The 25636-nt window shown below is 50.3% G+C and overlaps 3 protein-coding genes across 15 annotated transcripts in view; 2 read left to right on the top strand and 1 right to left on the bottom strand.

The window, feature by feature from the left end:
- prkag3b (protein kinase, AMP-activated, gamma 3b non-catalytic subunit) overlaps window positions 1-910 on the top strand; it is a 5854-nt gene extending 4944 nt beyond the window's left edge. For 2 of the 4 annotated variants that reach the window (XR_013453023.1, XM_040200867.2), the window contains exon 14: window positions 488-910. Coding sequence is in view for 1 of the 4 variants with exons in the window: in XM_040200867.2 (XP_040056801.2) it covers window positions 488-519 (32 nt within the window). In the remaining 3 variants the exon portion in view is untranslated. Of the gene's footprint in view, window positions 58-487 lie in introns of all 4 variants that reach the window. The other 2 variants (XR_005714357.2, XR_013453020.1) reach the window with 2 other exon arrangements.
- Window positions 911-916: 6 nt separating this feature from the next.
- Window positions 917-20344, top strand: fer1l6 (fer-1 like family member 6). Of its 4 annotated transcripts, none has more exons than XM_078090598.1 (47): window positions 917-2198; window positions 2496-2593; window positions 3060-3145; window positions 3473-3584; window positions 3668-3722; window positions 3935-4066; window positions 4160-4222; window positions 4498-4576; window positions 6654-6810; window positions 7203-7389; window positions 7559-7660; window positions 7743-7833; window positions 7949-8066; window positions 8157-8400; window positions 8753-8858; window positions 8956-9169; window positions 9547-9667; window positions 9759-9859; window positions 10137-10239; window positions 10444-10563; window positions 10648-10800; window positions 10968-11139; window positions 11284-11408; window positions 11531-11665; window positions 11783-11932; window positions 12046-12153; window positions 12359-12421; window positions 13094-13192; window positions 13393-13621; window positions 13707-13834; window positions 13925-14047; window positions 14124-14166; window positions 14487-14531; window positions 15022-15119; window positions 15473-15601; window positions 15695-15835; window positions 16427-16554; window positions 16643-16813; window positions 17151-17305; window positions 17449-17591; window positions 17853-17941; window positions 18286-18384; window positions 18469-18589; window positions 18669-18789; window positions 18865-19022; window positions 19100-19200; window positions 19290-20344. In XM_078090598.1, the coding sequence occupies exons 2-47, from the start codon at window positions 2526-2528 to the stop codon at window positions 19468-19470; spliced, it is 5667 nt and encodes a 1888-aa protein (XP_077946724.1). In that variant the 5' UTR covers window positions 917-2198; window positions 2496-2525; the 3' UTR covers window positions 19471-20344. The 4 variants fall into 4 exon arrangements, with proteins under 4 accessions (XP_077946724.1, XP_077946723.1, XP_077946726.1 ...); XM_078090597.1 differs by having other exon boundaries at window positions 17151-17311; XM_078090600.1 differs by lacking the exon at window positions 14487-14531.
- On the bottom strand, window positions 19917-25636 carry LOC120833604 (uncharacterized). 7 transcript variants are annotated; one of them, XM_040200864.2, is made up of 9 exons: window positions 25343-25636; window positions 23823-24245; window positions 23409-23635; window positions 22817-22957; window positions 22609-22696; window positions 22307-22515; window positions 21826-21912; window positions 21655-21733; window positions 19917-21010 (listed from the first exon to the last, which is right to left on the bottom strand). In XM_040200864.2, exons 2-9 carry the CDS (start codon window positions 24211-24213, stop codon window positions 20823-20825), a joined length of 1410 nt encoding a protein of 469 aa, XP_040056798.2. In that variant the 5' UTR covers window positions 24214-24245; window positions 25343-25636; the 3' UTR covers window positions 19917-20822. The 7 variants fall into 7 exon arrangements, with proteins under 7 accessions (XP_040056798.2, XP_077946729.1, XP_077946733.1 ...); XM_078090603.1 differs by having other exon boundaries at window positions 22292-22515; window positions 25343-25633; XM_078090607.1 differs by having other exon boundaries at window positions 22292-22515; window positions 23409-23617; window positions 25343-25633.

Below are 25636 nucleotides of genomic sequence, written 5' to 3'. Positions count from 1 at the left end.
CCCCCCCGCGCCACCGGAGGTCGCGCGCCACGATCCAATGGCCCCTCGTGGTGAGAGGTGAATCCTCGCGTCGGCATGTCTTCGCGCTTTGTTCATTGACATCACACCAGACCTGCCAGATTCGCCAGCGGCCGTCGGTTCCCGCGTGGGGCGGTCGCTTAGCGAATCGACGCACGTATTTTGATCAAGCCGGCTGCGTAGATGCACGGTGATCCCCGGTTCCCTGGTTGCTCTGCCGTGATGTGAACGCGCCTTGGATGTCTTCAGCACCAGACTTTGTGCCCGCATTCCGTCTGCGAACACTCGGACAGAATCGGTTTTGATTCCTGTGTGTTGGATTTTCAATAGAATTGAATGAGAAAATCTTCCTTTTAGTTTCATGGCAGCTTTCAAGCGCTGGTTGAAGTGACGTCGTGGCCACTTCTCAGCAAGTCAAAGTCGCTGTAAGAATTCAAACGCTTTCCCTCTGTTGTTTGATCTCTCGCAGATATTCACGAGGGATCCCGCGGCCGAGACTGACCAACGAGGACCGGGAGCCAACAGGACGATGAGTCCGTGCAAAGGAGCAGCGTCTCCCGGGGGGGCCGCTGGCTTCCCGATCCCAGTCTGCCGCGTGAGCAGCGTCAACGTGCCCCCCGAGCAAGGCGGGCCGGGGCTGCAGCGACGACGGGTTGGAGGGAAATGAGGTTGTTTATACAACGAGAAAACAGAGGTTATGTTTCGTGGGTCGCAGGAGACGTTCTGGTCTTTGGTCCGTTTATGGAAAACGTCTTTGAGTGTCACATTTTCGTAAAAGTGCTCGTGTATTTGTATTTGTTAGATCGCCAGACTTCCACACAAATAATTCACATTGTTATCATTTTACCTTTTATCATTTCTGTTTGCTAATACAGAGTCTCTTCTTATCATACCTTAGGTTGTCGTGTTTTTATTTCCAGATTCTACACTTTGGATATTTACTGGAAAAGAGCAACTGGGACGGGCATTTTGACTGGGAGTAACCGTGGTGGTCCCATAACAAAGCATAATGACACCTCGACCGTGTGATTGTTGAGATGTGTCCCTGGAATTCACTCGCATCCGTCAGCTGATGAGGAACGAAAGCTCTGTTTGCCAGGGGAGGGTTTGTTAACTTTGTTAACCGCTTTGAAACATCCTGGTCACACGATCACCACTTTACATGAACACACACGCACGCAGGGGAGATGTGCATATTTTATATTCAACATTTAACATTATATACTGACGATAATACCATCGATTCGAGTGCACCACCATCTTCAAATGACATTTATTTACACCACCAACGCTGCTGCTGCTGCTTCAAGGTGTCAAACCAAATATAACTAAAAACATTACAAAAGAAAGAAGGTGGACTACTTTAGTAGACAGTTTTGTTCTTGAACTCTCCTGCAGGTGATGAAGTGATACGTTAAAAAAAAGGATCCTCGCACTCCTTCTGCTTTACGACCACCAATCACCCGCCCAGGCTGCCGCTTCGCCGCGGCGTCTGACTCTGTCCTTTAGCAAACACGCGCGGGACGGATGCAGCTCGTCCAGCTGACGCGACCGGCGTGCCGGTGGCCGCGGGAATGGAGCCCAAACTCGGGTAGGAGGCCTCCTCCTCCTCCTGCGCCGCGTGGGGGTCAGGACCGCGGCTTCTTCTGCTGTGCTTGGATTCCTCACCAGTCTGGTCTGAATGTATTTAAAGTGTGTGTGGTTTTCCAGATCTGAAAGTCCCATGGCCTGAGGGGTCTTGTTTTTTTTGTGTGTTTCTGTGTTGGGGATTGAGGATGAAGTTAGTTAGTTGGTAGAATGATCAGTGAACCGCTGTGCCTGTAACTCGTAGGTGTGTCACTCACACTTGACTTCCTGTGTTGAACTCTGGAACCACAGCGAGTTGATCAACGTGTTTTCTCTAGAACCAGGATGAAGGAGCCGAGCCGGACTGTCGGGTACGAAGCTTATTCATGACCGGGTTGAGTTCAGTACGTGGGCATGTAAACCAGCAGGTGGGGGCGGGCTTTAGGAGGTTCCCATCAGTCTTTATTGACCGAGCAGTAATGTCCAATGATATTCAGCTGAACGGTTTAGTTGTCGACTGCAGGACCTGAAGCCTCCTGGTGTTTAAAGAGAAAAGGGAACCTCTCTGGATTGTGCAGGATGGATCCCTCAGAAAGTCCTGAAGGCAAGCGGCGGTGAGCAAACTCAAGGGCTTTTGTTTTGTCGCATCTACCTTAGACCGTCCGATAAGTGAATTAGTTTGAAGTTGAAGTTATAGTTCTTCCTGTTCCTGTAAACGGATGGTGGAGGAAGAGTAAACTTTAAAGGGAAAAGAACAAATATCTGAATTGTTTAATGATGATGATTAATGATGTGATTGGAAAGCATAAACTGTTCTTGAGTACTTATTACAAATTGTATTTAAAAAGGCTGTATTTAAATTGAGTCTTTTAAAGGATTTAAATGCAATGCATTTTTCTTTTTTTTTTTAGCATTTTTGAGGAAATTCTGATGTTTACTGAATGGTCACAGAATGTGAGATATATCAACCAAAGAAAAAGAAATCGGAAGGAAACTCATTCCTTTACCTGTAAGAACGCAGAAAGACACACACACACACACACACAGACACACACTATGTGTATCTGAGCTACATAGACACGTAGAGGCATAAATACATACTCATTACTCAAAAGACCAGAGGCGATAATTCCAGATGCTCCCTTTTTGTTGTGGTGTTTTACAAAAGCATAAATTCAAATTGTTTTAATTTAATAAGATTTACCAATTATTCAAATAGTGTCAAACAGGATGATGTCATCACATTACGATTTTTACATTACATTACAGGTCATTTAGCCGACGACATTTTTTTTTTTTAGTGCCGTTGTTTCTGGATGTAATAAAATCTCAAATCCATTTGTGAAAAGCGCTGACAAAGCGGCGGCGCTGAAACGTTTTCCTACCAACTAGGAGACAAAGTTCTCCTCAATCCCTCGACAACTAAGTGACTAAGAGGCGTTGGGAGTAAGATGTTCCCTCTGTCCTGTGAGCAGGAAGGCCAAGTTGATGTTTGGCCTGAAAGGGAAGAAGAAGAAGAAAGCCAACACAGATCTGGTCCTGGCAAACAAGGGAGCCGTGGGTAAGGCCCTGGAAAAACACACACACACACACACACACACACACAGACACACACAGCTGCTTTGTTGTGTTGACAGTGTGCAGAAGAGTAATCATTCCTGTCATATCAAAGACAAACCCTTGTCAAACAGTCGCGTGTTGTATGTGATGTAACGGTCCTTCATCACGGGACGTGATCGTCCCAGAGTGCTGATAAAACGTTCCCTTTGAGGTCCGTTTTCAGGAACGACACATTTAAGAAGGAACTAGGAAGATCTCAACAAACGGGGCCCATTGTCTGCTACTGTTGTGGTTGGGTTGCGTGTGTGTTCAACGTGTGCGTGTGCAGACAGCGAGGTGGAGGCGCCTTCGGAGGCGTCGGCCCTGCTGCAGGGAGAGAACTGGGAGGACCAACCGGGAACCTCTGCAGTCAGAACCAGAATAATACCAAACAACAAAAGGTGTGAAATAATAAATGTTTCATGAACATCGGAAAGTGGTGAATTTATTCCCTCCTTTAAACCTCCCAATGAAACGTCCACAGGGCCAAACTGAAGACCTGCATCCAGAAGAGCGAAGAGAAACCTCGGAGCTTCCAGGTGACGGCAACGTTTGGGGATATATCTGGGTTACGTTTTATTATAAATGTGGGATTAAACTCTGTGGAGCAGTGAGAGATGTACGTGTGACGATAATAAGAGAGACAGTTTAACTCCTAAAGACCATCAGCTCAGATTCATGATGCACAAGATTGACGAAAGACCTTTTGAGGAGACTCCTGTGTGTTAAGTAGCGTTCGCTCTGCCTGTAGATTTCCATCAACATCACAGAGGCCAGGCAGCTGGTGGGAGAGAACATCGACCCGAGTGTGCTGGTAGAGATCGGCGATGAGAAGAAGCAGACTTCGGTCAAAGAAGGGACCAACGCTCCCTTCTACAACGAGGTAGGAACGAGTCCTTCTGGGGATTTTCCTCATCCCAGAGACGCCGTCTGAATGATCCGTCTCTGTCCCCCTCCCTTCTCTTACTCCCAACAGTATTTCGTGTTTGAATTCTTCGCCTATAAGGAGGTCTTTTTTGACAAAGTCATCAAGCTGACGGTGAGTAAAAAAAAAAAGAAAAGAAGCCGATAAGTTCCGATGTAATATCTAATATTATAAATGAAGAATTCAGAATCCTACATGTTTCTACTTGGACACAATAAGTGTCCTCTGTCATGATCTGAAAGTGAAATATGGTTTGCATGACATGTGACCCGTCATCCGGGCAGCCTTTAAATTGTTGGATGAAAATCAATTGTTTTTGTCTCTAATGGTGTCGTAGTTTTGGGTTGCCAGGTTCAGTCTGAAGCTTCACCTCTGACTCTTTGCTGCAGGTGATGCACTCCAAAATGCTGAGGAGTTTCAGTGTCGGGTCCTTTAAGGTGGACGTGTGGACGGTCTACAGACAGCCAGGTAGCTCACCTGGGGGAGGGGCGGAGGGAGCTCACATGGGGGAGGGGCGGAGGGAGCTCACATGGGGAGGGGAAGAGGGAGCTCACTTGGGGGAGGGGAAGAGGGCGCTCACCTGGGGGGGGGCGGAGGGAGCTCACCTGGGGGAGGGGCGGAGGGAGCTCACCTGGGGGAGGGGCGGAGGGAGTTCACTTGGGGGAGGGGAAGAGGGAGCTCACTTGGGGGAGGGGAAGAGGGAGCTCACTTGGGGGAGGGGAAGAGGGAGCTCACTTGGGGGAGGGGCGGAGGGAGCTCACATGGGGGAGGGAAAGAGGGAGCTCACCTGGGGGAGGGGCGGAGGGAGCTCACTTGGAGGAGCGGGGGAGGGAGCTCACCTGCGGGAGGGGCGGAGGGAGCTCACATGGGGGAGGGAGCTCACATGGGGGAGGGGCGGAGGGAGCTCACGTGGAGGAGCGGCGGAGGGAGCTCACTTGGGGGAGGGGCGGAGGGAGCTCACCTGGGGGAGGGGCGGAGGGAGCTCACCTGGGGGAGGGAGCTCACCTGGGGGAGGGGCGGAGGGAACTCACTTGGAGGAGCGGCGGAGGGAGCTCACTTGGGGGAGGGGCGGAGGGAGCTCACTTGGGGGAGGGGAGGAGGGAGCTCACTTGGGGGAGGGAAAGAGGGAGCTCACCTGGGGGAGGGAAAGAGGGTGCTCACCTGGGGGAGGGAAAGAGGGAGCTCACCTGGGGGAAGGGAGGAGGGAGCTCACTTGGAGGAGCGGAGGAGGGAGCTCACCTGGGGGAGGGGCGGAGGGAGCTCACTTGGGGGAGGGGCGGAGGGAGCTCACCTGGAGGAGGGGCGGAGGGAGCTCACCTGGAGGAGGGGAGGAGGGAGCTCACTTGGAGGAGGGGCGGAGGGAGCTCACTTGGAGGAGGGGCGGAGGGAGCTCACTTGGGGGAGGGGAAGAGGGAGCTCACTTGGGGGAGGGGAGGAGGGAGCTCACTTGGGGGAGGGGAGGAGGGAGCTCACTTGGGGGAGGGGAGGAGGGAGCTCACTTGGGGGAGGGGAGGAGGGAGCTCACCGGGGGAAGGGAGGAGGGAGCTCACCTGGGGGAAGGGAGGAGGGAGCTCACTTGGAGGAGCGGCGGAGGGAGCTCACCTGGGGGAGCGGCGGAGGGAGCTCACCTGGGGGAAGGGAAGAGGGCGCTCACCTGGGGGAGGGGCGGAGGGAGTTCACTTGGGGGAGGGGAAGAGGGAGCTCACTTGGGGGAGGGGAAGAGGGAGCTCACCTGGGGGAGGGGCGGAGGGAGCTCACTTGGAGGAGCGGCGGAGGGAGCTCACCTGGGGGAGGGGCGGAGGGAGCTCACATGGGGGAGGGAAAGAGGGAGCTCACCTGGGGGAGGGGCGGAGGGAGCTCACATGGGGGAGGGAAAGAGGGAGCTCACCTGGGGGAGGGGCGGAGGGAGCTCACTTGGCGGAGGGGAGGAGGGAGCTCACCTGGGGGAGGGAAAGAGGGTGCTCACCTGGGGGAGGGAAAGAGGGAGCTCACCTGGGGGAGGGAAAGAGGGAGCTCACCTGGGGGAAGGGAGGAGGGAGCTCACTTGGAGGAGCGGAGGAGGGAGCTCACTTGGGGGAGGGGCGGAGGGAGCTCACCTGGAGGAGGGTTGGAGGGAGCTCACTTGGAGGAGCGGAGGAGGGAGCTCACCTGGAGGAGGGGAGGAGGGAGCTCACCTGGAGGAGGGACGGAGGGAGCTCACCTGGAGGAGGGGCGGAGGGAGCTCACCTGGAGGAGGGGCTGAGGGAGCTCCCCTGGAGGAGCGGAGGAGGGAGCTCACCTGGAGGAGGGGAGGAGGGAGCTCACCTGGAGGAGGGACGGAGGGAGCTCACCTGGAGGAGGGGCGGAGGGAGCTCACCTGGAGGAGGGGCTGAGGGAGCTCCCCTGGAGGAGCGGCGGAGGGAGCTCACTTGGGGGAGGGGCGGAGGGAGCTCACCTGGAGGAGGGGCGGAGGGAGCTCACTTGGAGGAGCGGAGGGGGGAGCTCACCTGGGGGAGGGGCGGAGGGAGCTTCTGAACCCATCGTTCCTCTTTGTCTTCTCCCTCAGGTCATCAGTTCACCAACAAGTGGGCAATGCTGACAAATCCTGGGGACATTAGCACTGGGGTCAAAGGTTATGTCAAGTGTGACATCAGCGTCTCAGCGAAGGGGGACGCCGTGAAGCCGGGACCAAAAGCGAGTGATGCAGAGGAGCAGATAGAAAAGTATGATGACTTTCTTTTAATCTGAATTTCCCTTTTTTTATCAGACCAGTTAGGGTTAGACTTTAATAAATTAGAAATTAGGATGTAAAAAAGGACTACTTCTAGCACCATAATTCCACTCCACTTCATCAACGCCTTATCGTCCTTCATAGCCATCCTGAGAATAAAGACGGCATTTGACCAATCAAACCTCTTAAAAGCAGATAATCGTGGTCCCCAGAGGATAGAAACGTGTTAGTTTGGTGACGGTAGATGACATGCATCCATGTTGGTGGAACCGGCCTCAGAGCTTTCAGCTTTAGACTTAAACACTCAGGATTCGCTGTAATTTGGCTAAAAAGGCTTACTGGTTATACTGGGTAGGAATGTAAATACGTCCTTTTGCTCCTCAGGAACCTGCTGGTGCCAGAAGGTTTCCCCTCCGAGCGTCCCTGGGCTCGCTTCTTTGTCAAGGTGTATCGAGCTGAAGGCCTTCCTCGGAACAACTCCAGCATCATGGCCAACGTCACCAAGGCCTTCATCGGAGACAACACGGCCCTCATAGACCCGTACGTGGAGGTCAGCTTCTTCAAACAAGTGGTGGGTCCAAGACAGACGAAAGGCCTTTCTGCTCCAACAATCAGGAACCGTGCAGGTTTCGGAACGGTTGTCCAAAAATTCGTTAAACGTGGTTTCCGTGTGCTTGATCATTGGAATTGTGCTCAAACATATATATATACATTTAAGCTCCTCCCCTTTTGCCTGGCAGGGTCGCACCTCCACCCAGAAGTCTACAGCAGAGCCGGCGTGGAACGAGCAGATCGTCTTCACGGAGATGTTCCCCCCTCTGTGTCAGAGGCTGAAGATCCAGGTCCGAATGTTGTCACGTACTCTTATATTTACCGATACAGAGGGTGGAGATCGCAGCATTCTGACCTCTCTCCCCCCCACAGGTCTGGGACGAGGGAAGCATGGGCGACGTTGCCATCGGAACTCATTACTTTGACCTGAGGCGCATCTCCAATGAACAGGATGGCGACAGAGGTGAGGAGGGGGGAACTTCGGACACACTCTCAGGGGGCCGAGGAGGTCGGCGAGGGCAGGAATGGCAATCCCTCGGTCGGATGAAGGCGCTCCGTCTCTTCCTCTCTCGCTCCAGGCTTTTTACCTACTTTTGGCCCCGCGTGGATCAACCTGTACGGCTCGGTGAGAAACGGGTCCATAGGCGACGACACGGTGGAGCTCAACGAGGGCATCGGAGAGGGCGTGTCCTACAGGTCGGTGTTAAATAAATACAATCACGGGGGGGGGAAACTGGTGATTGACGAAGAACTCGCGCCTCAACCTCCATCTGTTGATGGAGTCAGGGGTCGCGTCTACATGGAGCTGGCGGTGGAGATCCTGTCCGGGGGGTCGGGTTCCGAGTCCAAACTCAGCAGAATGGTGAAGCCGTTGAAGGACGCCAAAGCAGGTAAAGGTGGAGGGAAGGACGGTAAGACTCCTGCGGGTGGAGGAGGCGGAGGAGCGGGAGCAGCGGCCGGAGGAGCCGCCGACGACGACAAGGGAAAAGCCGCGGCTGCAGAGGTGCTGCCGGTGGAATCTCCTCCCGCGGTAATTTAGTCCTCGCCATAGAAAGTAGAAAAGTTGTCCGTTAATAATCTTACATGTGGGTTTACATATTTTAATCTAAATACTACAAGGCCCATGAGCCTTTGCTGTGGTGTTTTTTAATCAAAGAATCACTTTATTCAACTCACTTCTTTTACTGATGATTTAACTGTGAGGGTTTTGCTTCCATTGATTTATTCTACAATTAATTAGCATTGTGTAATTATGCTGAATTATTATATAATTATGCTGAAAATGCAGTAACCGTATAACCTCGTCATGCCCTGTTTGTCTCGATAATCCTCAGGTTATGACACGGATCATTGACACGTTAATAAATCTTTCCTCCGTCCAGCTCGATGCCGACAACGAGTCCTTTGTCCTCTTCGGAGCCTTGTTTGAAGCCACCATGATTGACAGGAAGATCGGAGACAAGCCAATCAGCTTTGAGTTCTCCATCGGTGAGCCGTCAAGCCCACCCTCCCTCCGCGGTGGAATCACAGTGACGTGGATCGACGCGATTGTGAATATTGATGAATTCATTAATCCCCCCCTCAGGTAACTGCGGTAACGTCTTGGAGCCTCCAGAGAAAACCGCCCCCCGGCCCACCAGCCCTGCTTTAAGGAGGAGAGCGCTGGACGTCCCGCCGGGCTCCTCGGCTCCCAGCACCTCCCCGACCTCCCCGCTCCTCCCCAGGGAGCCTGCGGACGCGCCGCCCTCCTCCAGGTCCACCACGCCTCCCCAGAGGCCGCTCATCGTCGAAGGGAACAAGTTGAGTCGCTTGCTCATTTGATTCTGTGTATTACTGCATGAAAATAAGTGTAAAGTATGAGAAGAAGGTGGCCACTATTTCTAGATACTTGCATTCAGAACCGTAAAAGCAGTATATTTTCCTCATTAATTCAACCTTTGTGTTATTTGTTCTTCCTTTTACTTAAATAATTTGGATTCAAACAAAGTTGAGATGACTGATGCCTGAACGTAATTTTTGGTATTCAAACCAGTGATACTTTTACCTTCACTTCTTACCTGTAAGAGGAGGGACTAGATGGGGGTTTGCTCCATCTCGAGGGCCATTGAACACAACACATTGATCTCCCTTGTTTTCTTGTTGTGGATAACTGTTTGCGTGCGTGTGATGCGTTCAGGTGCTACATGCATCTGCCCCTGGAGAAGCAGAAGCCGTGCATCAGTGTGCTGAGTCACTGGGAGGGCCGAGCCTACCGACTCCACAACTCCAACATGCTGGACAACATCGCCGTGCTGTTTGTACGCTCACGCTCCTGCCGGACTAAGATGAATGTGTCACCGCCATCTTCACATGCTCATTGCACTTTACACAGTGCTAATTGTTTCTTAGGAGGAGGGTGTCGCCAGTGCTGCAGAGCTACACAGGAAGTCGGATCCGGGGGCGGATCACTTGCTCAAAACCGTCCTCAAGGAATTCTGCATGGACGCCAGGTATGTTCAGACGTGTTCAGAACCCGGGGGGGCCGTCTGTCACTGCAAAGGTCTCGGCCTAACGGCACCTCTCACACATTAGACCAGTTATTAGGGGAGATATCCCAAATGAAGAAGTTAGGAACTTTGACTCTGTTGTTTCGAACAATTCCAAAACTCTTCATTCAACTCATGCCGATGAGCACATATTTAATGAGACAATTCCCCATTTGCATATTCAAACCTGCGTTTTTAGAAAATAAATTGTAGCTCTTCAGGCTGAGGCGTGTTTGTGCAGGAGCTTCGTAGCGGCAGCGGAGGCCAAGCTGAAAGCTGAGGGGAAGTCGAGCTACCTGACGCAGCTGGACAGGAAACGCCTCACCCTGTGCAAACAGGAACTGGTGGGAACATCTGGCACACAAACACAAACTACACAAATACTTCCTTAAATATGAACTGCGAAGGCTTTGGGTGAAAACCTGTGACATGTATTTATTTCTAGTTTAACAGTGCAGTGCTGCAGGAATCAGGTTGGACAGCCACACGTGAGATGGAGGTTCCACCAGCTCAACAGTTCTTATGAAATGTGTGTGTGTGTGTTGCAGGAGAGTATGATAGGAGAGGCCCAGTTTGCGGTAGAGGGGAAGAGAAAAACTGGCGGCGTGAAAGAGATGCTGCAGCATGCAACCAAACTCACGCAGAGAATACGCTTCCTTGTGGAGGAGGTACGGGACTCGCCCTGCGCGTGTGATGTGCATCCTGACAACCTGCGTCTAGGACATCATTCCTTTTCCTTATGCACCCTGTAGCCCCAGCACACGGTGCCCGACGTCTTCGTGTGGTTGCTAAGCAACAACAAGCGCGTCGCGTACGCCCGGCTGCGTGCCAGAGACCTGTTGCACTCCAGCAGCCGGGAGGCCCGAGGGATCCACTGTGGCAAGATAATAACACTGTTTCTAAAGGTACTACACTCTTCAACTTCCTACTCTGCTGGGTTTGTGGCCTTTATGTGCGTCGAACTTTGTATAAACGTGGCCGCGAGACGGTACCCCTGCGTCCAAGAGGGGGCTATAAGTACGTCGGTCTGAATGTAGGCACAGAGCAGCTGTTTGTGTGTGTGTGTGTGCAGCCTCCGGGGAAGCGAGTGGCGGACTTGTCGGTCCAAGCCAAGGTGGATGTGTATCTGTGGTACGGGACAAGCTCCGACGCCGTGCACATGCTGGACGGCCTGCCCGCGGGGTTCAGTGCGGCCACAGGGGGCGCCGTCGCCAGCTGTCCTCCTGCAGCTCTGCTGTGTGCCGGTGAGGGACGGACGGACCGACCGCCGCCATGTTTCTGTTTGTCGCCAAAATCATGTCTAACTACCACCGAACATGAACCCGTCTTCGGTATTTGCGTCTGGCATCAAATGAGGTGAAAACCATCAGCACTTGTGTCGTCTCCAGAGCAGCACACCTTCCAGCTGAGGTGCCACATGTATCAGGCCCGTGGACTCATCGCCGCCGACACCTCCGGCCTGTCTGACCCCTTTGCTCGAGTCACCTGTCTGTCACACAGCCAAACCACCAACGTAAGTGCTGGTGTTCTGAGGAGGCCGGCGAAGCGTCCCCGGGGTGCTGACGTGGGTTCATAGGGCTTTGCAAGCCGTGCCTCCCCGTGTACAACGTGACGGCCCCTTTGTGCTGCTGCCAGGTGATCAGCCAGACGCTCAGTCCGACGTGGAACCAGTGTTTGCTGATGAGCCGCCTGCTGCTGAGTGGAGATCTGCGGCACATCCGGGAGGAGCCGCCGCGCGTCCTCGTCGAGGTGTACGACGACGACGCTCTGGTGACGCCGCCCGCGTGGATCCATTGACGGACGAACGGAGTAATGGTTTCCTGTTGTACGTGACTCTCTCTCTCTCTCTCTCTCTCTCTCTCTGTCTCTCTGGCCTGCCGTGTGCAGAGTAAGGCGGAGTATCTGGGAGCGACGGTGGTGGTGCCCGAGGTCCGCTTGGCCTCCGACCCCTACGCCCCCCCGACCCTGCGGTACAGCCCGCTGCACTGCGGCAGCCAGCCGGGGGGAGACCTGCTGGCTGCCTTTGAACTGCTGCAGGTCGGTGGACCGGCCCGCTTGGTTTCCCTGACGGCGGCGCAGGACGTGGCCGTGTGCGTGGCCGTGCGCGTGGCCGTGCGCGTGGAATGACTCTCCAGTGTGTCTCTGTGCAGATGCAGGAGTCCACAGAGCGGAGTCTGCCGGCCCTGGAGAAACAGGAAGGAGGCATCTACACGGTCCCTGCCAACATCAGACCTGTTCTCAGCACCTTCAGGCTGGAGGTGTGTGTGTGTGTGTGTGTGTGTGTGTGTGTGTGTGTGTGTGTGTGTGTGTGTGTGTGTGTGTGTGTGTGTGTGTGTGTGTGTGTGTGTGTGTGTGTGTGTGTGTGTGTGTGTGTGTGTGTGTGTGTGTGTGTGTGTGTGTGTGTGTGTGTGTGTGTGTGTGTGTGCACTCAAAAATGTGTATCTTTTTGTTTGCTTCCACCAGGTGTTATTCTGGGGTATGAGGGAGCTGAAGAAGGTTCAGCTGCTTTCTGTTGATCGCCCACAGGTACACACACACACACACACACACACACACTCACACACACACAAAACCACCAAGTCTCCAATCCAAAAATTCTTAAAGCCTACTGTAACATGCTGGAATTACTTTACCTTTTGACAACAAAAAAGGAAGCAATCATATATCATAATGTCCCCCTGCATGAATAAAGGATACATACAAAATGAAGAAATGGTAACATCGAGTGAGTACTTTTTCTTACATAAATAATTCCTGTATTTTTATGGTATTTTTGGTATTATGGTATTTTTATTAACTTTTTAATCCTCCACCATGACAAAGAGCTGACAACGTTTACAAGCAGCCCATTTTAGTACATTGACTGTTATCTATGTTCATCTTTGAGTTTTTCATTCCATCTGCATTAAATTCCTTTAGACATCACAGGCTGCCATCAAATTCTTTGCATTGTCATTAAAATCTGCTCAATCACTTTATTCACTGAGCTGAATATCACAAACACAGATTGTCCCTTAAGACTCTTTGCAACAGCAATACGGCACAAACTGTCCTTATAGCCGTGATTCTTACATATATTCAGAAAAAAGTGGACAAAACCTCAGGATTCCTCATGGGAAACAGGACCCTAATGTCTCCGTAGAAGAAAGGATAAAACACTTGTGTTAATACATAACGAAGCCTTCTCTTCCTCTCTAGGTCTTCATAGAGTGTGCAGGTAAAACATTGCGTTCCTCCGTCATCCAGAAGTACAAGTCCAACCCAAACTTCCCCACGCTGGTGGACGCCATCGAGCTGGTAAGACCAATACGGCCGTTAAAGACCTTGCGTCTGAATGAGAGCAAACCCCCGACTCGGGTTTTATAAATCTCATTCCGGGCCAATGGAGAGCTAATTAACGGCCATGGTACCTCTGGCCGTGTGGTGGACTGTGACTTGGTGCACAGTCTATCATCTCTCGGATAACATGTTGGCGTTTGGAATCCGTCCCGCTTCAGGAGTTACCCGAGAACGAACACCTCCACCCTCCTCTCAGCATCACCGTCGTTGACTGGCGGGCCTTCGGTCGCAGCACGTTGGTCGGAAACCACGTCGTCAACAACCTCAAGGCCTTCAAATACACCCCCCCTCCGGCCCTGCCGGCCCTCCCCACACAGACACGCCGCCCGCCCAAGGTCACGGAGCCACCGGGACCCTCCTCACCCGCAGAGCCGGGGAGCACTGAGGGTAGTACGAGTGTGTGTGTGTGTGGAAAGGTTTCCTGGACCTCGTCCCACAGGGAGACTGATCGTCGTCTTCCCCCCCCCATTAGGACTGTACCAGTCTGCCGGAGACACCACTTTGACTGCCCCACTAACCAATCAAGACTTCCTCATCACTGTGGAGGACCAAGCCCCTGCACCTGCACCCCCACCTGAGGAGGAACTCGGGAAGAAAAGGGTTGCTGCCCTCATGACCAGACAGATAGTGAGCTTGTTTACGAATCCCGCATATCGGTGTGTAACCATTCTTTGCGCGTTTTGAGTCCAGGGCGGCGAGGCGAAGAGCACCCGGGGTCGCTCCACCAAGCGGAAGAAGCGGACCATCGCGGACGAGTCGGCAGAGTGTGTCATCGACTGGTGGTCCAAGTACTACGCCTCCGGGGAGAAACGGGTAGGTCCGATTCGGCAACTCTGCTGCAAACCGCAAACAAAGAGACGTTGCTGTGAACTTGTTTGCTTTGTTTCAGGCCAAACAGGACGGCTCTCCGTTCCCAGAGGTCTTTGATAAAGGTAAGAACTCCTCTGTGACATCTCCTCTGTAATTCAACCTTAAAAAGGGTCCAGTAGACGAGTTGAATCTCCTATTTACATGTGATTTGAAGATAATTAAAAGTAATATAATATTGTGACTCAACTAACTTGTTCAGCTACTTCAGCGTGGATGGAGACTTTTGCAGAAACATTTCTGCACATTGCTTTTGCCACTAATGCTGTCGATGTAAGTCTAATTTAAATATGCTTGTGAAATGGTCTTAGAGAGGCCCACCTTAACGCTTTACCCTGACACACACACACACACACACACACACACACGTTGTTGTGCGTTGCAGTTTTGCCGTATCAGGGCTTGCTCAGCGATGGAATAGACTCCTTAGGTAAGCACAAAGACATTGGGCTTAAGCAGATGTGTCACTGCAGCAAACGCTGCTGGTGGCGACAGGTCGGACTCCAGTCTCCAGCCTGTGTAGAAATCTTCTGCTTGGTAACTTGTGGTAGAACCACGTGGATAATTCTTTTAAGCTAACCTGCACTGTTACCCTCCAGCTGCACCCGGTGCATTCTGGGGGATGAGTTTGGGGTTCTTTAACGTGGCGGTGGGCAGCAATACAAATGTTTCTGACAAACTGGCCGTATTAAGTGAACACAAGTGATGCAATAACAATTTCTCTTGTGGTGGAGATCAGCTTGGGTCAAATCACGGACGCCACTCGTTGGTTTCTAAATGGCAGTTTTCTCTGCTATTAGCTGCTCTGTCATCACAATGCAAAACAAAGGCTTTAGCCTCTTCTTCACTTCCATGCTTTGCGTCAGTGTTTGCCCCTGAAAATATGGCTCATCCTTGTCACCATTCACATGTTCCTTTAGTCAGCGGCGTCTCAGATGGAGACAAGAAGAAGAAACAAAAAGGAAAAGAATCCCTGGATCCCAACGTCGGTCCGGCTACCAAATTAGCCACACTGAAGGTACTCTGAGTTAAACCACAGCACGCCCTCTGATCCGCGGAAAACACACCGATTTAGTCCCCCAAAGGTTCAGGACACTTATTTAGCGATAATGTGAACAGATAAAATGGTGACAAGTCTACCTGAGCCGAGAATGACTTCACAATACAATGTGTGTGTTCTCTGTGCCCTGTTTACACAGATAGGAATGTACTTTGAATAAGTATTCTATATCGATATAGAAGCGAGCGATATGATGCCAGGTTTTCCAGTCTGAATTCCTGGTGCATTTGTTAGAACTGAACCGGAGAGTTCTGTGTCGTCGTGGTCGTTGTTGTTGAGTGGATTTTGGGTGATGCCGACGGTCTCTGCAGCTGTACGACAAGGAGCTGGAGGCAGAGTTTGGCTCTTTCAATGACTGGGTGAACACGTACGAGCTGTTCAGAGGGAAAGCCAACGAGGAAGAGGGGGCAACTGAGGAGAGATTCGTTGGTAAATTCAAGGTGAGGCAGCGAGGCTGGACGTCCTCTGTGGGAACCATTGACGCGTCTTCAACACAGTCATCCAATCCACTGGCTGCATGTTCCTCTCTGCAGGGACGATTCTGCCTGTATAAGCTGAACGAGGACAACGCAGAGGACTGGGACGAAGACGCAGACGGCAGGGACTTCAGAGTCAGCAGAGGAATCCCCCCCAACGGCCTAGTCCAAGTCCTCATCCGGGTCTACATCGTCTCTGTGCGTGAACGCCGTGTGCACAGCTTTTAGCGTATTAGCATAGCTACATATACATAAAACACATCAAATGTTAGAACATTCATTCTAAAGTAAGCAGGCTTCACAAAAGATGTTTAAAATGCAAACATGAATCCAAAGAAAAATGATGACTGAATATTCTTTTTATTTTCTTATGATTGGTCAGTTTTACTATTGAAACTAGAAGGCATTTGTCTTTGGATAATCTACTGCATTCAACGACTGTCTTATCTGTAAATGGTTACTTTTGAAGGGTTTTTTATAGCCAGATAATGTTTTAGTACTTTTTATAGACTTTCCAAACACAGCCTGTATTTTAGCCAGATCTACTTTCGTGTCTGCGATCCAAAGCGTCCTTCCTCCAGGTGCAAAGCAGAGTATTAGAATGAATGATTGTTTTGTTGGCTGCTAATGTTCCCTGTGCTCGATGGTATCGTACAGTCTAACCGACTCTCCCTACTGACACCTAACGCGTCTGTCAACGTCACGCAGGCCGTTGGACAAACGGTTCAAATACAGAACCTCTGACTAATCACCAAAGTGTTGACCTCTTACCCCCCTCGCCCCCACCAGGCTTCTAACCTGCACCCTGCCGATCCGGATGGGAAGGCGGACCCTTACATTGTCCTCCGGCTCGGCAAGAACGAAATTAAAGACCGGGACAACTACATCCCCAAGCAGCTGAACCCCGTGTTCGGGAGGTGCGTGAGCGGCTGGCTGCCCCCGCGCTGGGAATCCCCCCCACCGGGGGGCCTTCATGTTTCATCAAGCTCCCGTCTGTGATTCCAGATCCTTTGAGATGCAGGCGACGTTTCCTCGGGAGTCCCTGCTGTCGGTGGTGGTCTACGACTACGACATGGTGGGAGGGGACGACCTGATAGGAGAGACTCGCATCGACTTGGAGAACCGTTTCTACAGCCGACACAGAGCCACCTGCGGACTCCCCACCGAGTACAGCCTGTGAGTCAGCGGCTGCTGGATCAACCTTTGAAGGGACCTCTTCACTGACTCACGTTCCCAGAAAAAACTCTCCTCTGCAGCAACTTGAACTCGTCTTCCAGAGCTCTGTCAATCTCTGCCAGTCATTGTAGAAAGACTGAGGAGCAAGTACATTTAAACACGAGCTTTAGACTGGGAAGTTAAATAGTTCTGCTGCGGTTTCAATGAGCTCTCCCCTCATTCGAACGTTAGAGGATTTGAACGCGGGTCGAGTGTCCGTTGTGCTGGTTAAAGTGATTTGTCGTTCGTACCTTCTTTCATCTCCGTACTTCTTCTTCTCCCTCCTCCGCCCCGTCAGAGACGGCTACAACGCCTGGAGAGACGGCCTGAAGCCCTCAGAGCTGCTGTCCAAGCTGTGCAGAGACCACGGCCTGGAGGAGCCCCTCTTCAGACCGGGGCGCATCAGCGTGGCCGACAAGGTGTTCGTCGGAAAGACGTGCTTCATGCACGAAGGTGAAGGTCCGAACCGCTACGTGCCGCTCTGCGTCTAAATGTCTCTATGGCACATCATACCATAGCATGCTTTTTAGTGCACTCTAACGACTTATGGCCCGATACACCGCCAGTCAGTCATTATCTTTCCTGACATGTCGCAGACGAGCCACTGGAGTCCTATGAGCACTTGTCGCTGAAGGTCCTGCATCGATGGGCTGAGATTCCGGCCGTGGGATGCAAGCTGGTCCCAGAACACATCGAGACCAGAACCCTGTTCAACAAGGATCGGCCTGGCATGGACCAGGTATTCAAGACAAATCAGTTTTGCCGTTGATACTAAAACAAGAGATGAACATGAACAAGTAATATTAAGAGTTGATTTCTTATTACCTTCAAATGACTTTTACTAGAATTCTCCTCGTGGTTGACGAGATCATCTCTGCTCAGCGCGTTGAGTGCTATCGCGTGAAAGAAGGATTTGTTTATAATTATTCAGAAGCAACTCATGTTTTTTGTCTTATTTCCTCCTGTGTGTGTGTGTGTGTGTGTGTGTGTGTGTGTGAAGGGTCGGGTCCAGATGTGGGTTGACATGTTCCCCATGGACTTACCTCCTCCTGGACCTTCAGTGGACATTTCCCCTCGTAAACCCAAAGGGTGACTGCTGTCTCTCTCAGTAGCTGAAAGCCTTTTATACACAAGTCTCTCTCTCAGTAGCTGAAAGCCTTTTATACACGAGTCTATCTCTCGGTAGCTGAAAGCCTTTTATACACGAGTCTCTCTCTCTCAGTAGCTGAAAGCCTTTTATACACGAGTCTCTCTCTCAGTAGCTGAAAGCCTTTTATACACGAGTCTCTCTCTCAGTAGCTGAAAGCCTTTTATACATGAGTCTCTCTCTCAGTAGCTGAAAGCCTTTTATACACGAGTCTCTCTCTCAGTAGCTGAAAGCCTTTTATACATGAGTCTAACGCTACAGTGTTTGCATGTTTACTTCTCTTCAGGTACGAGCTGAGAATCATCATCTGGAACACAGAGGATGTGATTCTGGAGGACAGCAGCTTCCTGACTGGCCAGCAGTCCAGTGATATCTACATCAAGGGGTACCTCCGAGCTTTGTCTGTCCGTCGGACTGGTGACATTTTAACATCTGGTTTAACACGACCCCGCCGGTTGTCTCTCTGCAGCTGGTTGAAAGGTTTGGAGGACGACAGGCAGGAGACCGACGTCCACTACAACTCTCTGACCGGCGAGGGGAACTTCAACTGGCGCTTCGTGTTCCCCTTCAGCTACCTGCCCGCCGAGAAGGTACCGACGAGGCTCACGCCTCCGGGACCACCCTGAACAAACCCTCACCGTCGCATTGTCTTCTCCCCCTCTCCGGCAGGTGATAGTGGTCAGCAAGAAAGAGCATATTTTCTCCCTGGATAAATCGGAGCAGAAGCTTCCCGCCATCCTGAGTCTTCAGGTGTGGGACTTTGAGACGCTCTCCTCCGACGACTTCCTGGGTGGGTGTGACCGCTTTCCTCCGTGTTTCTGTCTGTGTCGCACCGGTACGAGTGTGTGTGCGTGTCGTCGATTAGGCACGGTGGAGTTGGACCTCCACGGTTTCCCGAGAGGGGCGAAGACTGCAAAGTCGTGCAAGGCGGACATGTTGACGGACGGGACGGAGAGGATCTCCATCTTCCAACAGAAGAGAGCGAGAGGCTGGTGGCCCTTCGCCAAGTCTGGAGAGCTGACGGTGCGTGTGCGAACACAAACACACACACAAACTACAAACCAGCGGTTTGTTGGACGCGTGTGCTCTGAACCCATCAGGGGAAAGTGGAGGCGGAGTTTCATCTTCTAATTGCCGAGGAGGCCGAGAAAAATCCTGTCGGCCGAGCTCGCAAGGAGCCGGAGCCGCTGCCGAAGCCGAAGTAAGTCCGGCTTTATGTTTCGAATCCATTGGAATGCTGCTGAATGTCCGAGTGAATAAAAGCTCTTCATCCCGTCTTCCCTCCACCAGTCGACCGGACACGTCCTTCTCCTGGTTCGTCAATCCGTTCAAGTGTTTCTTCCACTTGGTGTGGCGGAGCTACAAGAAGTACATCATCATCGCCCTGGTGCTGCTCATCAGCGTGCTGTTCCTCGCTCTGCTCTTCTACACGCTGCCGGGGGCCATTTCTCAGAAGATAGTCAACGGATGAAGTGTGGAGGACCACGCCGGCGCCCCGAAGCGCTGCTCAGGGATTGGACCTTTTAGATGAAGGCCCCTCCGTCCTTCTTGATCTCGTACAGGAGGGATGAAGAGAACCTTCCACATGTTAAAATCGATGATCGGATTCTGAATGAGTTTACGTTTAAGTGGTGCATATGAGCACATGAGGGCAGGGACGAGCTGCGTGTCGCTTTGACCCCGTGGAGGTCCGCCATAAATTGTACCGACCATTTTATTTTTATGACCAACGTACTATGTATGACTTAAACAGTCCAAGATATTATGAAAAATAAAATGTTCATTACCTTTCTGATGACCTTATATATTACTTTTCATGACAAACGTTTTGTTATACATCATATCCTATATTGCTTATGACTTTTCTTCATTTCCTTGAACTTCAGACAGAACAAATATTGATAAGCAAAAACCGCGTAGATTTCAGCATTTATTATACCTTAACTTACGTAACATCTGGTGATCTTTAATATGGCGAAACTACAAAGATCAAATGATTAATTTTTGCTCAAACAAGTCATACAATGGGACATTTTGTCCAATATTCAGAAGACACGTGCACACTGAAGAGCAGAAGGACAACTCGTGCATGCTCAAGGATTTCACTTTAAAATATGGAACGTAGGGCGAATAAAAGATTACTTCTACATATGTAAACAGTCATAATGTATACTTGTGTGGAAAATGGGTTTATATACAATTCTGAATGTTTTTATTTGAATGCATGATAGTGATAAGTTTGACCTGAGGAAAATCCTCCATGAAGTGAAACATTTCCAATCAATAAAGGACTGTTTTAGCATTCAAGTTGTGCAAAAAGCTTCTATTAAAGGTTTTTAAATAAATTTCTTAATGTCTGTCAATTTATTGACGTGACTGCTCTAAAAAAAATAAAAAATCCATGTCCATCGTTTTATAACGGCAGTTAAAATCTCATTTTTGAAAAGATCAACATCAGCAAATAAATTAGGGCAGAATATCGTGCGAGATAAAAATATATTGCTTAATTTGGTAACAACTCAACTCTACCGTTAGAATACAATTCAACATAGTATACGCTTAATAATAGTGCAGCATAATCCTTAGTCGATACTGTGAAGCAACCCCGGGATGAACAACTAACAGACATGAAAAATAAGAAGAAATAGAAGATGCCCAGCATCCAGATGTTGGTTTTAAACTTGATAGCTTGAAACTGCTCGTAGCTCCGTGCGAATCGGAGGTTGGATCAACGTTTCCTGAACACCCACTTTTTCACATTTGCAAAATGCATTCTTTAAAAATCTCGCTTTCACTTCCAAACATCTCACTGCAAGACATCAGTCAACGAGGCGATCTGCTGCAACAGGCTGACGATGTCACAGTGTGCTGGTGCGGAGCCATGTTGTGGCCTCCCAGATAGAGAAACGAGGAGGAGGAGGAGGAGGAGGTGGGGATGAAGGGCAGAGGGTCTGAGAGGAAGCCGTCGGACGGAGGCGGAGCTGAGGAGAGTCTCTGCTGGCTGCCGGAGGCTGAAACACAAGCAGGAAGTCTCCTTCATTCCAAACATTTTTACGTGAACACAACGATCACAAACCCTGAGAAGGTAATATCCACGTTCCCAAAGCGGAGAAAAGACACGACTAACGTGATGTCACTCCCCAAAAGGTCGTATTGGTTTGACCTGTCAAATAGACGGCAACTAAGTACAAGTAATATCTGTAAACAAAGTGACAGAAAATACAGTTTTCAACCTCTAAAATGTGGGATTTCCTGCTTTTCTCCAGTTAGTCATACAAAACTGATTATCTTTAGGTTTCCTACAGACAAACCAAGACGTTTCCTCACCGTGGACTTTCACAGCAATAACAATTAATCTAAAAAAATGTCAGATGAAAATAATTATTAGTTGCCCACATGCAGATGAGACACCTTTAAGGACCTTACAGGGTTTCCCCCATGAGATTCCTTAGTAGAGGCAATAAAACCACAAAGAAATCAGACTTTCTACTTCGGTCTCCTGTGGGCACAAATTGTCCCTTACTTTTTAATACTATGTGACTGAAGAAGCATCAAGGGACCAATTTTTAAGCCATCGTCAAAACTGTGGATGGCTCATAGGTGGCCTCCAGCCGAAGAACAGAACGCGTGTAAAAAGCAGAAGGCGTCCTCTTACCGCAGGTCCCTCTGGGCTGCTGATGCTGGCTGCCGAGAGCAAAGCCCGCTGGAGAAAGACCTGCAGCGCCACCTAGAGACTGAGAGCAGAGAAGACAGGACTCGTTTAGGAAGACCGCAAGTCCACCACAAAGGGACGTTGCGAGGACACTGGTTTGGACCAATAACTCACGTGGTCCTGCTTGATGCAGTCCTGGAGTTTCCTCTTCGCCCTCCATCTGGCCACCCGCAGTCTGGTCTTCTCACGACGCTCTCGCACCTTCAACGTATAAAAAGAAAAAATGGTGTTTTACGCTAAATGTAGGCGGCTGTAAGACAAATCTTTGGTAAAAAGTTTATTGGAACACTTTTCTCTTTGAAAAGTTTGGATTCAGTTGGTTTATTTTGGCCTCAGCATAATAAAATGATAAGTTAATAAAACGGGAGTTTACTCTGTGTCGCCACAGCGTTGTATGAACACGACAAAACGGATGATTCATTTGTTTTCCAGTCCAGAAAAGCGTCGGTGACGACCCTCGGCCATTATTGAGCCACTATAATGCAATTGGCCTCTAAGCATTCGGTTCTCCTTGTACACAGCCAAGCAAACTAAAAGCATATAAATCCATTCAGAAATCATTTCAGCCGCCTAACTGTACCCAATCGAGCTTTACCAGGTCAGCCAGTAGTGGCTGAGGCAGCGTCTTCTCCAGCTCTCTGCGTCTGTTGATGCTTCGCCTGCGGAGCTCATTGCGGCGCAGTTTGTATTCTTCATAAAGACTGAGATCTTTAGGCCAGGGCCGCGGCGCCTGGCGAGGCAGGACGCCGCATGGCAGAGCCACCATCGGCTGCAGCAGGGAGGCCACCGGCTGAGGCATCAGATCTGAGAGCACAAACACGGGGAGGTTTCTCAAATCAATACGATAGATGCAGCGGGTGGAGCGCCATGATCCCACAAACACACGGATCTACTCACGGGGGTTGGGTCCGGCTGAGCCGAAGGCTGCGGTGTCACTTCTCTGGCTCACTGGAGGTCCCAAACACTCCGTCGCTGACCGCTGAGCCTGGAAGAGCATCCACAGGTTGTTCCCAACACTTTGTGATGGTCAGTTGTGAGGCAGAACTTATTTCCCTGGGAAGGACACTTGTTGTGGACAGATTTGACCTTTCAGCTGTAGCCTCACCTCTGACACTGGAAAAGGACCCTGCTGCACGTGGCAGTCCGGCAGAAGGGAGGCCGTCACTTCCTGATCTTCCTTTGGCTCCTCCTTGATGCAGATCACCTCCTCTTCCTCCTGTAGCAGCTCCGGGGCCTCCTGCTTCACCTGCATTGCAACAAGGACTTTAGGACTAGGGCTGTGTGTCAGACCTTCACTGGTTCACAAATGTGAGTCCTCTAGCAGTTAGGCAGTCTGTATTCATATTCATTCAATTCAATATCTTTTCTGTCTAGTTCAGCCTTTGCAGGGTTTTTTAGTCAGAACTTGGTAGGAAGGAAAAAAAACACACTCACATTTAAAACACTCATCCTGTCCATTGGACTGATTCATATGGTTATATGTGACTATATGTCCTTCTGAAACTACAGAGTTTCCCCTGCAGTGATCAAAAAAAGTTTAATCTCATTTTATCATGTTTAGAATTTATCTTCCATAAATGACTTAAAAGCTTAATCAAAGATCTGAATTGTTGCCATTTAGTGCTTTTTCAGGACTATTTAGAATATAAATACAAAACCAATCATCTTTCAAAGCAGTGTTTTGTCCTTGTTGTCACCTGTGGAGCAGAGGAGGGCAGAGTGGAGCTATCGGCCTGCGCGGAGCCATCGTGGGACGGAGAGCCGTTGGCCGACTGCTGCCCCGGATCCAGGGAGACGGGTCGGACCGGAGGGGTCGCCGCCGCGTCGCTGCCTTCGGCGTGTGGCGGCAGATGGAAGGTCCACTTACTGTCGCCCTCCTGCTCGTTGCTCTGAGCCGTGTCTCGCTCTGCGGGACAGAACAAAGCTGCACAAACACAAAATCAAAAGAGAGATGTTCAAGGTTTACCTCATTAGCCTTAACCTCTTTTAAACACATTTAATTCGCTTTGTATTACTTGTTAGACATGAACACTGTATCTGTATCAGCGTTCTAGCTCTAATTTAAAGAGTGAGGAAGCCAAGCAGGAGTCGGACATTTCTGTGGTCTTTACCGTGACCGCTTGAAGTCCTGGTCTGAGTGAAGCATGACTGGGAGGCCTCGGTGGAGGAAACACCTTCGGCGTCTCTGTGTGCTTGGAGAGCACCGGAGGCCCTCTGCTGCAGCTCCTCCTCCACTCCTTGCCTGTAGTACTTCAGCTTCAGCTCGGTGTAGCGCAGCTTGGCTCGAATGTTGTCGTTCTCCTTCTCCTTCAGGACCTTCTCCCTCTCCAACGTCGCGACGTCCCTCTTCATCAGCGCCACCTGGCATTTCAGCTCCTCAAACTTGACTCCGACCACTTTGAGCATCTCGGCCAGCACGGTCTCCACCGCCCCGTTCACCGCCCGCTCCACCACGGCACCCATCTGGCCCCGAATCAGCGTCACGGCAATGCTCACATCCATTTTAAGCTGGAGAAGCAGCTTCAAAGTTTTGCCTGCATGCACAACAACAACAAAGGTTGAAAGTGCAATATAACTATTATTATTATTAATTTACTTCTTCCCCGATGCAGAATTGACAACACATTTCCCCAACCTCTCAGGGAGCAGATTCAAACAACTCTTTACAACAATAATTTACGAGGTAAACTGGAGTAATTTCTACTTGAGCAGAGAACCAGGTAGCTGGTTGGAGTCCAAGGTTCTCTGTGCTTTATCATTTTTTACATTAGCCTTAATGCAACAATAAATATTTTGTCCTGCTGCTATCTAAATCGACAGCACTCTGCAGTGCAACCTAACCCTATTACCATTACAATACGAAGGTTTCTTCATGTTTACAATTGTTTTTCAATGGCATAGCATGGCCTTGATTTCAGTCTGCTCCAGGTAGTGACATCATCAGCTACATTATATTTTGTGACATGCCAGAGAGTTGTTAAGGACAAACTTGGTGATGCAATGCAACATTCGCCGGGCGATGGTAAATGGTACTTGTATAGCACCTTTCTAGTCTGCCGACCACTCAAAGCGCTTTGACACTACATGACATCATTCACCCATTCACACCCTGATGACAGGAGAACCACACACAGTGACACCTGCCCACCAGTAACTAACATCCACACACTGCCGTCACAGCTACAGGAGCAATGTTGGGTTAAGTGTCTTGCCCAAGGACACATCGACATGCGGGTTAGCAGAGCCTGGGATCGAACCGACAACCCTCTGATTGGAGGACAGCCCACTCACCCACAGTCGCCCTAATGATGATGATGAACGCTAGTGACGTTGTTTTTTATCTTTACTGTCCACATACTGTACGTACAGGTTCTTTATACAAGTGAGGGATTGAACATGTGACAGCTATACAACACACATATAAATATATCCAAATATAGGTTTTATAAGAATATTGCTTAAACATTTGCAGCTAAAACAGTGAATTGAGGTAAAGTGCAAATGGAGGTGCAGTTTTTCTGGTTAATTCATCAGGGTTTATCACTTGAATAACATAATGTCACGAATAAACTATCTCATACATTCAGAGTACATTTTATATTTAGCATGGAAGATGAAACATGTTACTTACCACTTGTTCGTGGTTACAGTTTAGACAGACTGCTAGCTTAGCTTAGCTAGCTGAGGCGACGCATCTGACAGGCGTCCCGTTAGCTGAGGTTAGCTTAAGTTAGCTGCACAGAACTAGAGACCATCTAGCTACGGCTAAACACTGTCCGCTGTTACCTTTTTTCACCACATACTCGGCACTGCTTTTCTAGATGAGAGTTTAGTTCGACGTAAACTTGAGGATACGACTGAACATCCGTATTGTTTTACCATCACAGCGGTTTCATTTCCGGGATGGAGAAAGTGCTTCCGGGTC

Source organism: Gasterosteus aculeatus, chromosome 16 (assembly GCF_964276395.1).
Source record: "Gasterosteus aculeatus chromosome 16, fGasAcu3.hap1.1, whole genome shotgun sequence".
In the NCBI taxonomy this organism is placed as follows: Eukaryota; Metazoa; Chordata; class Actinopteri; order Perciformes; family Gasterosteidae; genus Gasterosteus; species Gasterosteus aculeatus.
Note: the sequence above shows the minus strand (reverse complement) of the source record. Positions and strands in the feature narration are given on the sequence as shown.